The sequence below is a fragment of the Limulus polyphemus genome, unplaced genomic scaffold (assembly GCF_000517525.1).
Source record: "Limulus polyphemus unplaced genomic scaffold, Limulus_polyphemus-2.1.2 Scaffold1246, whole genome shotgun sequence".
In the NCBI taxonomy this organism is placed as follows: Eukaryota; Metazoa; Arthropoda; class Merostomata; order Xiphosura; family Limulidae; genus Limulus; species Limulus polyphemus.
In genome coordinates this window covers 118,736-135,983 of record NW_013666856.1, presented here as the reverse complement: position 1 = coordinate 135,983, position 17,248 = coordinate 118,736, and the positions used below count along the sequence as shown (strand labels likewise).

At 32.9% G+C, this 17,248-nt stretch overlaps 1 protein-coding gene across 1 annotated transcript in view; it reads right to left on the bottom strand.

Annotated features, from left to right (window-relative positions):
• The window catches only part of LOC106462775 (ATP-binding cassette sub-family A member 2-like), a 112,901-nt gene that overhangs the window by 88,259 nt on the left and 7,394 nt on the right, over nucleotides 1–17,248 (bottom strand). The window contains 5 exon segments of the mRNA XM_022390112.1: nucleotides 892–1,064; nucleotides 2,625–2,666; nucleotides 2,669–2,882; nucleotides 6,917–7,045; nucleotides 14,353–14,474. Of these exon segments, the coding sequence (XP_022245820.1) occupies nucleotides 892–1,064; nucleotides 2,625–2,666; nucleotides 2,669–2,882; nucleotides 6,917–7,045; nucleotides 14,353–14,474 (680 nt within the window).

Here is a 17,248-nt window from a genome sequence, read left to right as displayed (position 1 = left end):
GTATCGTAAAGAATAAACCAGTTTTATTAAGTAAGGACTGCGTCGCTAAAGTTTCGTCGGAATGAAGTTACGGAAAGTTAATTAACAAACGGAGAGGTAACAATATGATGACTAAATCCTTATTTATTGAATATTATTGTTAAGTTTATTGTATATGATCAAACAACTCAAATAGACAAAAGGCCTTACAATTTATTGAAAACAAAGTATATTTATTTGACAAAACTGATTTTGAACAAGAATATTGTGACCAAGCCTGACTTCATTTTAATTGGTCAGGTCTTAGGTTATCAATAAATCTTTGTTAACTTATGCTATTTTTTTTATGACTTATACTAAAAAGTGCAATCAGAAAAATAAAATTTAAAAAGTGTGTTAATGAAAAATCAAGTTGAAAATGGCTAGATACTTAAACTGGAACTTTCTAATCAACCATCAAAACATTGAAATAAGATGAAATGAAATATTCTTTTATGCTCTGTTTAAAAAAGTCTCACATTTTATAAGTTTCCACCTACAAAAAAAATGATAGAAAAACTACATCAAATTATATGAATTTTTCAAAATTGAAACTAAATACTATTTATTAAGCTTGTCTTAACTTTCATGAAGCTTGGTTAATTATTTTCAACCATAACCCATAAAAGGACAATAATTATTGTGATTATATTTAGTTTTATATTATTTTACTATAGTGGATAATGTAGATATTTTACTCGCACAGAAATATGAAGTATAAAATATATAAGCTATCTAATAATATTACTTGAAATCTTTAAATTGTCAATCCTTAATATGGCTTATCACTAGACTGTAGATATGCTTATGTAGTTTCAATAAACAACATATTTAAAAAAAAATACTTTGTTAAAAAAAGAAAATATTTTTCACCTGTATCCACACAAACCCAAATTGGTAGTAACCATAACCCCAGTTCCTTGGCCCAGGAAACCAGAACCGGTTTCGCACTAGATTTGTAGTTGGAGTGAAAGAAGCATTTTGTCTGATTCTGTAGATCATGTGGTTAGGGAGAGAGCCATCTTTTTTCATTTGAAATATTACACCTACAGTTGCAACAACAATATTATTTTATGAAACATCATGATGTGTAATAGATCAAGTCATACATGTAAATCTTTACAAAACAAATAATTAAACACAAAACTATTTATTACTGACTTAGAAAAATAATTTAAGTCTTCTTTTTATAAACAGATTGGTTAATTGCAATCCTATACTCCCCTTAATCTTTTCATGTCTAATAAAATGTGTTATTAAAAGAAAGTCTGTTCAGAAAAACAGCACTATATCGCAACATTTTAATATCCTATCCTACCCTATCCAATTATGTTGTAAACAGGATATCAATAATGAGTTATTGCTAATTAAGCACATAGCAGCTGAAAGAAGTTTTAATCTAGATGTTGTTGACAGAGATGTCATAAAACTAAGAAATATGGATAAAAATATTAAGTTAAAACCATTTACTTAAAAAAAGAAGAAAGATGGTTTAGTACTATCATATATACCTTGTTTATCTTGTCATATAATGAAAAAATTTAAAAACATATGATTATTTTTCTGATATACAAATCGATAAACAAAGTCAGCGAAAATCTTAATACAACTAAAGATAAAATTTATTTAATGGAAAAATTTGGCATATATAAAATATTATGTGAATGTAAAAAAGTTTATATACGGCAAACTAGAAGAAATTTAAAATACAGACTGAATGAACATAAAAGAAATGTTAAAAATAATAATATCACTATTTCACCTTTATCAGAAAATGTAGTGAAACTAATCACACAATTCAATGGGACAAAATTTTTATTTTAGCACAACCTGGAAATTTAATTGGTATGAATATATGTGAATCTATTGAGATAATTAAATGTAAAAAAAAAGTAAACTTAAATTATTGAATAAGGATGATGGACCTGATGGAAATGTTGTCAGCAGATGGCGTGAAATTCTTTAATATGTAATTTTGCATTTTGATAATTGTATAAAGAAGTGTTATTTTTTGCAAAACATTACACTCCTGAGCATGACGCAGTAGTATACGTCGAAACATGTAGTGTACGAGATTGTTTTCCAGTTTCATTAGGGTTTTTACCACTTTTTTTATCCTGTACAGTAAATTATTGTACTTTAGTAATTTGGAGACTGTAAACAATCTCATTTTTATAGAATTGTTTATAAAATAATCGTTGTTTTTTTAAAAATTGTGAGTTTTTAAGATTAAATCATTCTTACTTGCTAATACAGGTGACATTATCAAAGTAGGCTTTTATCTAAGAAACCAATGTATGTGAACAAATCATTCTTGCTAATACAGTGACAATGTCAAAGTAGGTTTTTATCTAAGAAACCAATGTACGTGAACAAATCATTCTTACTTGCTAATACAGTGACATTGTCAAAGTAGGCTTTTATCTAACAAACCAATGTATGTGAACAAATCATTCTTACTTGCTAATACAGTGACATTGTCAAAGTAGGTTTTTATCTAAGAAACCAATGTACGTGAACAAATCATTCTTACTTGCTAATACAGTGACACTGTCAAAGTAGGTTTTTATCTAAGAAACCAATTTTCGTGAACAAATCATTCTTACTTGCTAATACAGTGACATTGTCAAAGTAGGCTTTTCTTTGAAGTACAACAACAAATCTGCTTCATCTTTAAAACCCTTGAAAATGTTCAAACTGATGCCAGACATCAGAGAAATCCAACTGCAGGCAGCATTGTCTATTATGTCTAATTGGGCTAGAAGATCTTTTTTATCTGACACTATTGAATCATTAGCAAAATCCAAAGCTTCTGGATTTGTCACATTCAAGATAGAAATAATGTGTCTCAAATTCTGCCGAATCTTTGAAGAAAAGAGCAAATTTAGCATTATAAATTTTTTGATTGCTTTACTCTAACAAATTAAAAAACAATGAAAGAGTTACAAGACTTTTTATACATGCAAACATGATTTAAAAATAAAACATTTTAACATATAACTGCTATGGAAGACAAACCTCATGTTATAAGACTGAATTACATATTTTAATGTCATCACAGCAGTAATGCCGTGATATGCTTACGCCATAAGTAATGTGTGTATTCGATTCACGGTGAATTGCTGACCACTTCCCAGTGCAATTCCATCATCATTACTTATAGTTGGAGAAACATGTCACAGCTGTAAACAATGAATTTTCATACAGTAAAATAACAGAACCATGAAAAGAGCAATATCTAAAATACAGTGAATGATATTTGCAAAGGAGATCCAACACATCCATATGATGGTGTAAAACCACCTACAGAACATCTTGCCTCATGTTGGACTGTAGCTACTAGTGCCATAAAAAAACTTTACTAGAAGGCAACTGCAATTTTGCATAAATAAAATATGCCCAAGATACTTCACAATGATCTGTCCATTACAAATAAACCATAAAAGGGTAAACTGCAATTTTGCATAAATAAAATGTGCCCAAGATACTTCACAATGATCTGTCCATTACAAATAAACCATAAAAGGGTAAACTGCAATTTTGCATAAATAAAATGTGCCCAAGATACTTCACAATGATCTGTCCATTACAAATAAACCATAAAAGGGTAAACTGCAATTTTGCATAAATAAAATGTGCCCAAGATACTTCACAATGATCTTTCCATTACAAATAAACCATAAAAGGGTAAACTGCTTCCCAGAAACATGAGCATGACAAAAAAAAGAGTTTGTATAAAAACATATCTTGCTTTTAAGACACGAAGGTTTATTGCAATAATGGACAGGATCTTGGTATACTTAAATGACTACAATAAGAAAAACGATGATTTGATATTGATAATGAGTTGATAAGGATTTTTCGAAATGATACAGAGAATGCAAAAAATTTTCTATTGGGTTTTATGGTAACCAGAGATTTCTCATATGATATGAAACTAAATTTCACAAAATACATAGTAAAGCAAAAATGAAATCCAGTTATTCTCAGAGAGCATAATGGCATCTGTTACATAAGATAAAACTTCCTATACTGTACGGTGAGGACACCAAGAAGGTAGGGCTACAACAATATCATTACCAAGTAACATGTCTCAATCCACAGCAGTATTTCTACATACCATGAACTACGAAGCCAGTTTTTATTCTGTCCTCTTCTCTGACATGTGTATAGAATCACTTAACTATACACCCATGAAGTTCAGTGCATTTGGTTTTTAAATTTGATTTTGGATATCAACATCTACATACTACCAAGATCTGTGAGAAATTTAAGATGTACTATCACAACTTGACCACAGCATCCTTTGCAAAAGCTTTCTACAGTGGAAGTTGCAGTATCAGGAACTAATATATCAAGCACAATTGACACTGGAATAAATCACTCAAAAGGCAGCAAGGGACCTGGAATGTTCTTATAAACTGTATTTTGACCCCCATATCCCACTTATCTTTAAAATCTTGTTAAATATGTAGAAATTGCACACTAAAAAATCAGAATTTAAACAAAAAGGAAAAAAAAATCCACATCAAAATCAACTTTTTTTGCATCAACACTGCAAATGCAATTTCTGGTGTCATTTTCTTTAATAATTTAAGACAGTAAAATTTAGTTTGAAAATCCTAGAAACTGTTGGTCTCCATATTTATTCTTTTTCTTGTTTCTATTCTTCAAGATTGTCGTCTTTACTAGAATTTTTTTGCCAGCATACTGATTAAACTTTATCTCATATGGTGAGTAAGAATTAAAGGAATTTTACAATTTGTATTTTCAAACAAATACTTTCTGAATCCAAAATTAATTTCACAATTTGTTAAATTAACCTAAATATTTATATGTACATTTCAAAATAGTTAAGCACTGATTAGTGTTAGAAATTGAGCTCTAAATTTAATAAGAGCAGTAAATAGACAATCATATTAAATTATAACTCATTACTTTCTCAAATATTCATACAGAAATAGTTTTACAATTAACATTTATACCAATTTCTCTACATCCTCTGATATTCATAGTAAATGTTCAAAGTAATTTATAGCTTCATATCAAGTTACAGTTTTTAATACTTTTGTTCTCTCAAACAATAAAAAACTTTGACAACATATAAACATCATATATTAAAATCCCTCTACAAAAAAAACTGTTTAATCAGCTATTATCAACCTTTTGCTAATAATATTAACTTATTTTACAATATTATCATCCTGACAATAGATTATATGCAGTAAAGTTTAACCCTTTTCTGATCATGGATTTTGTATTCCTAAGAAAAAAGAGAAAATTGGGAAATTGATGAAATATGACCTTTTTTTCTTCTATATTTGATTGATTGATTTTTATATCTTATTCAAAAAAACTTTATAAAATATATATATATATAATTGAATTCAGTTAATAAAAACTCTGGGAAGAGAAGTAGACATAAAGTATACCCTATACAGAAGGCAAGTAATTAATGACATTTCACTTGAATGTCTAAAGCTTTCTAATCATAAACTTCAATATTTAGTTGCAATGTACACCCTTCAGTACAAAGTTACAATATAACAACACATGTGGTGACTATATATAAACTTTAATACCCAGTCAAACTATAAAAACTCCAGTGCCTAAATCACACTTTTACAAGCTTCAATGTTCACGAATACAAATATTACTCTGCGTCAAAGATATCTTAACTTATTTAAAAGTTATTTTTCCAAAACTGGAACAAACAAATTTCTTTCATTTTAGCCTGTTTTTTTTTATTACTAACTGTTTTTAGTATTCAACAATCCTGTCTGGTTATTTTACAATAAGACACAAGAAAGCAGCAACCCATAAACTGCAAACTGAATATTTTAAGAACATCTATCAGTAAAATGATATTGCTACCATATATCATGGCATATAAGTCAATTTTTTTTATGACAGAATATTATTCCAAAAAAGGGGACTCTACTTATACAACAGATACAAAAAAATGTAGAAAAATTGTCTATCATCAGTGGAGCCTTGAGATTGAATGAATTCATCTATTTAAACACACTGAATAATACTCTTCATGCAGAACCTTTGTTTGAAATTCTATAAAGATTGCAACGTGCATTCTAGTTGTCATATTCAACAACTGAACATCAAAATTCCTCCAAAATGTACGAGATACGAATAGACAAACAACTGTGATGTGAGTAGGGAGTTTGGCATAAATGAAAAATTCATCCATGGTTGTGAAATAGAAAGTGAAAATTAAAAATCTATCACGATCAAAGTGTGCTATTCAGCGACAAAAAAACTGGTTTCTGGTCTGAACTGGAAAGAGACCTTGTGAAATGGGTGGACAAAAATCGTAATTTTGGTCTGATTGTAACAAGAAATGAGATTATGGTACAAGTCAAGGCATGAGCCAAAAAGAGAAATATTTTTGACTTTCGTGTTCACTGGAGATGGTTTCATGAAGCAACACAATTTGGTCCTACAACTTAAAATAATGCCTGTCCAACAACTGAGAAAAATAATGATCCCATTTAGGTAAACAATGTCTATGATGATCAGATAACTTAAAGTGAATTCATGGAATATTTTGGCAATTTAGATTCTGAAGATGAGGACTTTGATGGATTTTAAATTTTGTCAATACTGTGAAATAAACTGTATATAAACCTTTCTCTGTAAATATTCAGCTCTCATTAGAAATATATTTATAATATATAGGCTTTCTGTATAATTTTGATGGGTACACTTATATGACGGTGATCAGAAAATTCAGGGATTTTTTGACCTAGATTTGGGGGAGGGGGGGAGACTTATAGACTGAGTCAACTTATATGCCGCAATATAAGGTATATGTTCTATTTCAAAATTTCAAAGTATCTTGAAATTCTCATAAAATTCAAAAACAGATAACAATAACAACAACCTCTTTCAAGACGTTTAATGATTCCACTGTACTATTTTCTGCCAGGTAAGCCCTAATTTCTTCAGACACATTCAGCATCTTACGAGCATATTGGGTGACACTATCAAGTAGCTCAAAAGTCTCATTAGCCTAAAAATAAAAAAATCAAAAATATTTAATCTCTCTCATCCTTACAATTGAACACTCAATACACACATCTTATTTATTTAAATAAAACAACAATTTATATTTGAACTTACATACATTTTTATGGTCAATATGGGTGTCATATATCTTCTGAGATATTTTTTTCTCAGAGAAGAGTTGACCTGAAAATGGTACCATCCTCTTAATCAGATGGAATATATTAGAATTTTTAATTTTGAAAAAATACCACAAACCAATACTTGTAATGATAATCAAAAAATAAATTTGGTAAGTGTGAGGTGCTTGGAGTAACTTGTTGAAATTAATTAATACTCAAAGTACAAACTTGTTTTTTATCGTTCACTACCAGTGAGGTCCACATATTACATACTTCTTTATCATTCCCTACCAGTGAGGTCCACATATTACAGACTTCTTTATCATTCACTACCAGTGAGGTCCACATATTACAAACTTCTTTATCGTTCACTACCAGTGAGGTCCACATATTACAAACTTCTTTATCGTTCACTACCAGTGAGGTCCACATATTACAAACTTCTTTATCATTCACTACCAGTGAGGTCCACATATTACAAACTTGTTTTTTTGCCATTCACTACCAATGAGGTCCACATATTACAAACTTGTTGTTTACCATTCACTACTGGTGAGGTCCACAAATTGCATCTCAGTGCACAATTTTATGTTTTTGCATGTTACAACATAGAACATAATGAAATGGCCAAAACAACTGGATGCATGATCTTTGCTATAATTAGACTAATTACAATACAGATAACATTTTGTTTAACCCTATCCCCATCCCGTGCATCACATGATTTATGAGACATAATGCTACAGTGCCCGAGTATCATATGTGATACACAAATATACTGAGTTGATATGCAGCTGACAATTGTGAACATGGCATAGGAACAGGTTGTTTTGGTTTAACGTATGAGATTAGAAAACAGCTTCATATGAGCACCACATGTGATACTTAAAATGAATATGATTGATGACAGGTTAATTTACTTTTACTCAAAAGGAAATGTAAACCTAGGATAAATATAATTTGTTTTTTATTAATTATTTATATATGTTCATTCAATAATACTAGAAGAATATGATTCACTCATACCTAGTTGGAAAAGTACTCAAAAAAGTGCCCATAAATGACCAAAAACAGGGGAAGGGTTAAATTTTTCAAGCATGTCTAATATATAATTAGATATCCTGTAACCAGGAAAGTCAAAGGCCCACAAACACAAAAATCAAACAAAAAGAAACTATGGAAACCATTTAGACCCCATCAGTAATTCAAGGAATTTCTTTCATCTGACTGGGGATAAAGAAAGTTTGAACAGTTGTTTAAAATGAATCAATCTTGCTTTATTTATGGTGATTCTGACTACTGGTCAAGGTAAACTCAAAACTACTACTACAGTGGCTTGTGAAACTCACAGATATCATTAAAAGACACCAAAGTTTAGAAATACATCTTATATCTGAAACTTAATTAAAATTTCCCAAAACAAATTTGATTGCCAATTCAGCAAAGACTCACACAGGAATCAGAACAAAATTATTAAAGCTTAGCTTGATCTATTGCTAAAAGAAAGGCTGTATGCAAATAACTTATGCTACAATTACAGTCCTGATTTATATTTTTAAAGCTTGATCTATCACTTTATGGTTCACTTTAATTATGATGTTGCACAACCCAAGACCACCTGAAGTTTTGCTTCATCAACAAGGCCTTTTCTGTGTTAGGCCTTGTTTATATTAATAATTATCAGCCTAAGTAACTGCTTGAAAGGGCAAAAACAAAATCACTAAAAAGAAATACAGAAAAATACATGTAATGAATATACAATGGATTTAGAACTTATTACATATATTAAATTACACTTTCTTATGAATAATTTAAAAAGTTAGCTTGCTTATAACTTCAATATAGTAAAAAATTATTTATATTGTGCTCCAGTGATCGTAAATACAGTGAAACTGCATGCACGTGTTTTATATCAAAACAAAGACAAAATTTCTAGTTTTATACAATAAAGCCTTTATAATAGTTTTAAAACAATGTAGGATGACAAAAAAATCAGTAATTAAAATCTACAACAAAATCAAGCATTTTCAATTAAAAACTATATAAAATCACAAAATATTTTCAAAATTTCACAGCTGTGAATTCATATAAACCACACATATAAAAATAAGATATTTGAAGAATCTATAGAATCTGTGAAAGTCGTTCTTCAGTTCCAATTTATTTCCAACAGTTCTTATTTTCACAACACAATAAAACTATATAATGCATGTCAATTCAACATACCAGGTTTGATATAATTAAAGATATGGGTTGATGCTTAAGTCTAGTTTGCTGTGGCACAAGTGGATGAGAATGTTTTCAAACTCCCCCTGGACAGGATATCAGTCATTGCAGGTTAATCTCCAGCTATCAACTGAAGACAGTTTTTCAGCAGATACTGAAGCAAATTTTAGGTAAAGTATCTTGCTCAAGGACACAAATGACAAGTTATAGGTTACATATGAACCAGCAACCTTTCGACTATTAGTTCAGATCACTAATTAACTAGGCAATGTCACCACTTGTATCAAACTCACGTGAATTAACCTACACTCACTAGACCATGTCACCACTTGTATCAAACTCAGGTGAATTAACCTACACTCACTAGGCCATGTCATCCCTTGAATAAACCTCAGATGAAGTAACCTACACTCACTAGGCCATGTCATTCCTTGTATCAACCTCAGGTGAATTAACCTACACTCACTAGGCCATATCATCCCTTGAATAAACCTTAGATGAAGTAACCTACACTCACTAGGCCATGTCACCACTTGTATCAACCTCAGGTGAATTAACCTACACTCACTAGGCCATGTCATCCCTTGAATAAACCTCAGATGAAGTAACCTACACTCACTAGGCCATGTCACCACTTGTATCAACCTCAGGTGAATTAACCTACACTCACTAGGCCATGTCATCCCATGAATAAACCTCAGGTGAAGTAACCTACACTCACTAGGCCATGTCATCCCATGTATCAATCTCAAGTCAATTAACCTACACTCACTAGGCCATGTCACCCCTTGTATCCACCTCAGGTGAACTAACCTATACTCACTGGGCCATGTCACCCCTTGTATCCACTTCAGGTGAATTAACCTACACTCACTAAGCCATGCCACCCCTTGTATCCACTTCAGGTGAATTAACCTACACTCCATTAAGCCATGCCACCCCTTGTATCAATCTTGTATTGTTAACAAGTCACAGACACCTACTGCAGAAGAATCCTAAGCCTAACAACAACAACAACATAGTATATATTTAGAAATATAACTAAAAGCATTTTTATTTTGACAATTGGCAAAAAAGGAAGTTATATACATAATTTATTTTAAATTCTGACAATTGGCGAGCCACAGCCAGGATTATACAGTAGTAAAAAGTGATAGAATAAAACATGAACGACAGCAGAAATAAGTAGGCCTACCTGTATACGCACAACTGTAGTAGTAATGAAAATAGTGCAGAGATTAAAATTATGCTATATAACCATGTTAACAGATTTTGATAAATGGGTAGAAAGAGGATCTCAACTTGGTTTAAAAGACAGTGAATTATGAGAATTTGTTAAAAAACAACAAGAACTGGGAAGAGAAGAATGGCAACAAATGAGACAAATTGACAAATTAAGAAGAAAGAGAAACACTGAAAGAAGAAAATGAAAGAAAGGAGAAACTAGAAATAGAGAGAATGAGAATACAAATTATGAAAGAAAAAAAAAGAGAGAGAGGAGACACCAAAGAATAAGAGCACAAATTGAGATAGCAAAACTCACTCCACCAAAGGAATAAGGACCCAAGAATGATGATGGAGTCAGGGCTAGCCAACCTAAGCTGCCCACATTTGATGAACATAAAGATGACATGGATGCTTTCCTGGAGAGATATGAAAGATTTGCCCAAAGTCAGAACTGGGACAAAGGTGACTGGGCAATCTGTCTCACCACACTTCTCATAGAAAAAGGGCTACAAGTATATACAGACATGACATCAGAAGATGCCATGGATTATGACAAATTAAAAGTAGCTTTACTGAAATGATATGAACTTACTGAAGAAGGTTTTTGTCTGAAGTTCAGAGGAGTCAAACCCGACCTTGTAGAAACTGTATTTCAGTTTGTGGCACATCTGCGGCGATATTTCAACAGATGGACTGACATGGCCATGTGTAAAAATAGTTTAGAAGGATTGGCAGACCTATTAGTACATGAACAGTTCATGACCATGTCACTGTTCCTAAAGGAGAGAGCACAAAAAGATGTAGACAAGATGATCAAGCAGGCAGAACAGTATATGGAAGCCCATGGAGGTAGTGTAACTGGCAAGTTCAAGAATGTCCAGTTAAATTTGAAACCAGTAATGGCTTACCAGAAGCAGGAGTTCACCAAAGGTGACAGGAGGTTAACAGACAGAAGGGAAAAGAGATGCTATGTTTGTTATAAAATGGGACACATTGCAAAGGAGTGCAAGTCCATTACCAGCAAACAATAGCAGAAACTTCAACATAAAGAAGCTGGAGCCATTTACAAAGACAGTGCTGGTAAGCAGCAAGAAAAGAGTGACTGGCACTATTGATGCTGCTGCCAGAAGAAAGTGAATCAAGACTACTTGTCAAATTCAATAGAAGAAAATGTGATTGATCAGTGCACGACTAATGGTCAATTCAAATTAGCAAACGGATCAACAGTGCCAACAGTGATGGGAGCTTGTGACAAATATCAAGAGATGCCAACATATCATAATATGCCAATATGTGAAGGCTGTGTTGGGGACAAGAAAGTGAAGGTTTTTCGAGATACTGGGTGCAGTAGTGCAGCAGTGAGAACCAGTTTAGTATCCAATGATCAGATGAGAGGCAAGGTACATTTGTGTGTGCTAATTGATGGGACAGTGAGAAAATTTCTCATAGCAAAAATAAAGTTGGATACTCCATATTATGTAGGAGACCTTGAGGCCATGTGTATCAAGGAACCAATACACGAGATACCAGTATTAGAAAACTTTGAGAAACTAGACAGAAAGAAGATTGATGAAGCATCTTCTGTCATCACCAGAGCTCAAGAAAAGAAGAGCAAACAGAACGTCAAGCTCCTGCAAGTGTCAAAAGGCAATATCCCGAATTTAGGTTTGCAGGTACTGAAGAAAGCACAGAAGAAAGACCCTTCACTGCAAAAACTTTGGGACAATGCCCAGAAAAAAGTAAAGCACAAAACAATAGGGAAAGGTGCTTATAGAATAGGGCACTGGAAGGGATTTTTATACTAAATCTATCAAGGCAGTTATACTGGGGAAGTTAAACAGATCATAGTACCAACAGAATACCGGACTCATGTGATGAAGTTGGCTCATGAATCAATTGTGGGAGGACACCTAAGAACAAAAAAATGGCAGACAGAATCACCAGTAACTTCCATTGGCTGGGAGTCATCAGAGATGTGAGTAGATTCTGCAGGTCATGTAACATCTGCCAAAGGACAATATCTAGAGGGAAGGTAGCCAAAGTGCCATTGGGAGAGATGCCTCTCATACAAGAGCCATTCAGCAAAGTAGCTGTGGACTTGATCGGGCCACTGGCGCCTGTGTCTGACAATGGCAACAGGTATGTGCTAACAGTAGTCAACTATGTGACATGTTATCCGGAAGCAATAGCACTGGCGAAGATAGAGACAGAGAAAATAGCAAAAGCCTTCCTGGGGATATTTTGCAGAGTAGGCTTTCCGAGAGAAATCCTGAGTGATAGAGGGACCCAGTTTACTTCAGAACAGATGAAAGAAGTGTGCAGACTCATCAGTACTCAGCTACTCTTTACACCCCATACAATCCTAAATGTAATGGACTTTGCCAAGAAGATGTGCCAAGAGAGACCACATGACTGGGACAGGTATTTGCAAGCAGTATTATTCGCTTATCGAGAAGTCCCACAAGCAAGTACAGGAAGCATAATTCGAAGACAGTGATTTCATTATAGAAGATAAGGACCTACTAAGCTAAGGGCACTGTGTAGAGATGAGACCTACAAAGACGTGAACATGAGTGTGAAACTGACTGATAGGAAGAGGGAAGAAGAACAAAATCTACTGTGTCAGCATACAGATAGATTAGGAAATATAGACAACACAAGGTCAAGATGAAGATGAGGGATGCTGTTAAGGAAAAGCCCCACTGAAGACCCTATGTTAGGAGAGACATACAAAGGAAGTGCAAATGTTGGAGCAGACTGTATGAGCAGATTTTGTGTATGAACTAAGAACAGTCCTTTTATATAGTAAAAAAAATATTGTAAATATTTTATCTTGAAGAGAGGTATATGTCATGATATAAAAGACTGTTTGGTTTAGTTATTGTTGATTAATTTAGTTTTGTGAGTGAAAGATTTATTATTGTTTAGTTTTTTTCATAATAAGAGTTAAAAGCAGATGATTGTAGAAGGTTTTGTTAATAATTCATTGATGTTGAGAATATCGAATGTCACATACAATGCACTGACGTCGAGAATATAGAAGGCGGACAGATGATTAAGTGATAAAGATATAAATAACATGAGATTAGCAGGAATAGCAGACAGATAATAGCAAAAGAGAATAAAGTTGTCATGAAGTTAAGTATCATAGAAGTGATAAGCGTAATGTTCAATATGTTAGAGTGAAATTAAAGCATGGTTCTAAAGTAATCGAATCAGCCTGAGTGCACTTTGACAAAAGGAACAGAGGATCTTCAGAAGAAAGAAGACCAAACGATTACTGTAACTTGTGCCACAATTGTAAGTGAATCACAGGGAACACTAGTGCAACAAAAATAGAGAAGATAGTTTGGCTTGTCAACTGAAATTGTAAAGTAATTGAATAAGCCTAAGTGGATATTTAACAAGGAGGAGAGAACTATGCATATAGTGTTTATGATATGTCCATAATCTCTATAGTGTGAAAACTTTGTTGTACGTACGTTAACTTGTTATGAATATATGTATATTATTTGAAAACAAGTGAAGTGCATGCTGTTTGTTCATCATTGAATTTATTGCTAACATATCACAGACACCTACTGTAGAAGAATCCTAAGCCCAACAACAACATAGTATATATTTATATTATTTTAAATCCTGACAATCCTAAACAATATAGAATGTATACTAGTAAATTTTACATATAAAAGTATAGAGTACAAACATGAAACTAATCTAAACTTATAATAATTCTTACATTTTTAATGATTTGGTCAGCAGCTGTATTGTTAGGAGCATAAAGAACCCTAGGATTGCTGTACAGGAGATGAACTAAAAGTTCAACTTTTTCTTTTTGGTATTTTGAAAGCCCAAGATCATCTGTAGATAATAAAAATATACAACATTTATTTGTCAACACAAGTACACTATAAATGTTTAAATACAATCTAGTATACAGCTCACAGTAAAAGTATAGTACAGTGTCACAAAACTGTGTGTAAAATATTTTAAATCTGCACGTGTAGTGACAACTTTATAGTGTGTTTAACACATGCAAAAGTACAAAGCACAGAAATATGAGAATTGCTATGAAAAGTCATGATTACAGAAGGTAGCTAAGTCAATCTGTGAAGGTATATGTAAAAGAAAACAAAACTCTAATCTGGCAGAATAAATGGAAGTAACACTTCAATCAAAGTTAAACATGATAAGAAAACAAAACTAATCTGGCAGAATAAATAGAAGTAACACTTCAATCAAAGTTAAACATGATAAGAAAACAAAACTAATCTGGCAGAATAAATGAAAGTAACACTTCAATCAGAGTTAAACAAGATAAGAAAACAAAACTAATCTGGCAGAATAAATAGAAGTAAAACTTCAATCAAAGTTAAACAAGATGGTCACATCAAGGTCTGTAAATTTAAATTCACCCAGTAACAACTGACCTAGTCAAAGTGTAGAAACCTCAAAAGGACCTAGAAATCATCTTGATAATTTCAAAGAAGACATACACACATACAAGTTAAATGCTGATGGAGAATAAAATGTGTCAAATACAAAAGAAACTCATGTTAAAGATAGTATAGTAACTCTTTTGGACTAAGGAAATGATCCTTAGTGTTAAGTTTATTTTAAAAAGTTTTCTCAGAATAACATTTTATAAAAAAACAAACAATATAAATCGACATATATGATGATAACTATTATAATTGAGAAAACTTAGTTTTTTTTCCTGAATAGCTTTTTCAAACACATAAACAAAAGTGGTATATGTGTGTGTTTGTCTCCCACCCATATATATACATATATATATTGTTACAACAGACAGTGGAAGTCGTGTGATGCTGGAAGCATGTGCGCTGAAATTTCTCGAATGATCAGGAAGGGCCGAGTGCATTCGAGATGCCCTCTTTTTTTTGTATATAAGCCTAGCGAGGAAAACCAGTGAGATCGAAGAGATAGATAACTGAGTCAAGCGAACAGTAGGCACCATAAGTAAAGTGTGTGAACCACTGTGATTTATAGCATGTGTTATAAAGGTTGTTAAGTTTATACAACTTTGTAATACACAGAATTTCCACAGTCACTTTCGAGAAAGAATAAACTAGTTTTAATTAAGAAAGGACTTGTTTCGCTGAAGTTTCTCGGAAAGAATTTATACCCGAAATTAACAAACGAGCAGATATGCAACAATATTGATACCTTTCTCACATTATGACTTTACCACCACAGAAACGGCCATATACAAGGGTGTTGCGATGATATTGTCCACCTGTTACACTCCAGACGAAAGTCGAGAAAGTTTAACTTCTCAGTGAAGAGTAACAGTGCCCAATGTTACTGATTTTGGTAATATCGACAACGAAAGTTCTCTCTACCTCATACGGGAGCCTTGAAGCATGATCTTTGGTTTTTGGTCACTGATAAGCACTCCTGTTGCTGTGCTTCAGTCACGTTAATTCCACGTGCAATACACTGGCGATTCCTGATGGTCATGTTAGCGATTGTTACGTGGCGTACTTTACATCTCACGTTCTTATCCAGGTTGTTTAGTGTAGCATTTCTGAAAAGGGGTCGCGAGATCATAACAAATATTGCGATAACGGATATTTTAGAGTATGTACTTTATGTGTGTGTGTGTGGTGGGGGTCGTCATAGTCTGAAATATTTTCAAAGGGGGCCCAGCAGAAAAAGTTTGAGAACCTCTGACCAGTTGTTTGATAACATATCAAGTTTTCCGTTGCAGATTTGAATACACCAGAGTGAGTTATCAGTTGTTTCTGTGTTTGTCCTGTTTCCAAAATTTGAGCAGGTTTAACAGCTTAGAGAGATAACAAATGTGTTTTTGTATATGCGCGTGGTGAGTGATAATAATCCTTTGTATTTTTCGGCAGTATTATAGCTCTGACCTTTTTTTTTTCCTGTTACAATGCTGAGGATAATTATATCCAATCCTTTGAAACATTACTTTGATGTATTATAATCGTGTTCAATGGTTTCCAACAGTACAATATTTCTAGTCTTGCTGCTTTCCAAAATAGCTTTAAACTTCACATTCTACGAGCTTTGTCATTACAGCTCACTCCACTAAATGATAGCCACGTGGTAGGTACCACGACAGCACTGAGTGTTTACAGAAGAGCGTAACCACGTATAACAAGCTTTTGGAAGAGCAGTTTGACCGTTAGAACATATAAATAAATTTCTTCACGACTTACTGACAGAGTAAAAACAGATCACAAAATAAGCTACCACTGCAATACTGGATGTACATTACAGATAAATAGACAATCTATGATATGTATACTGTGCATGACCTCAGGCTATTCACACAACACTACATTCTAATGTACATGACCCCAGGCTATTCACACACAACTACATTCTAATGTGCGTGACCTCAGGCTATTCACACAACACTACATTCTAATGTACATGACCCCAGGCTATTCACACAACACTACATTCTAATGTACATGACCTCAGGCTATTCACACAACACTACATTCTAATGTACATGACCTCAGGCTATTCACACAACACTACATTCTAATGTACATGACCTCAGGCTATTCACACAACACTACATTCTAAGAAAACATTTTCGATGTCTAACCCCCCCCCCCTCCGTGACTTTCTGTAATGCTTAT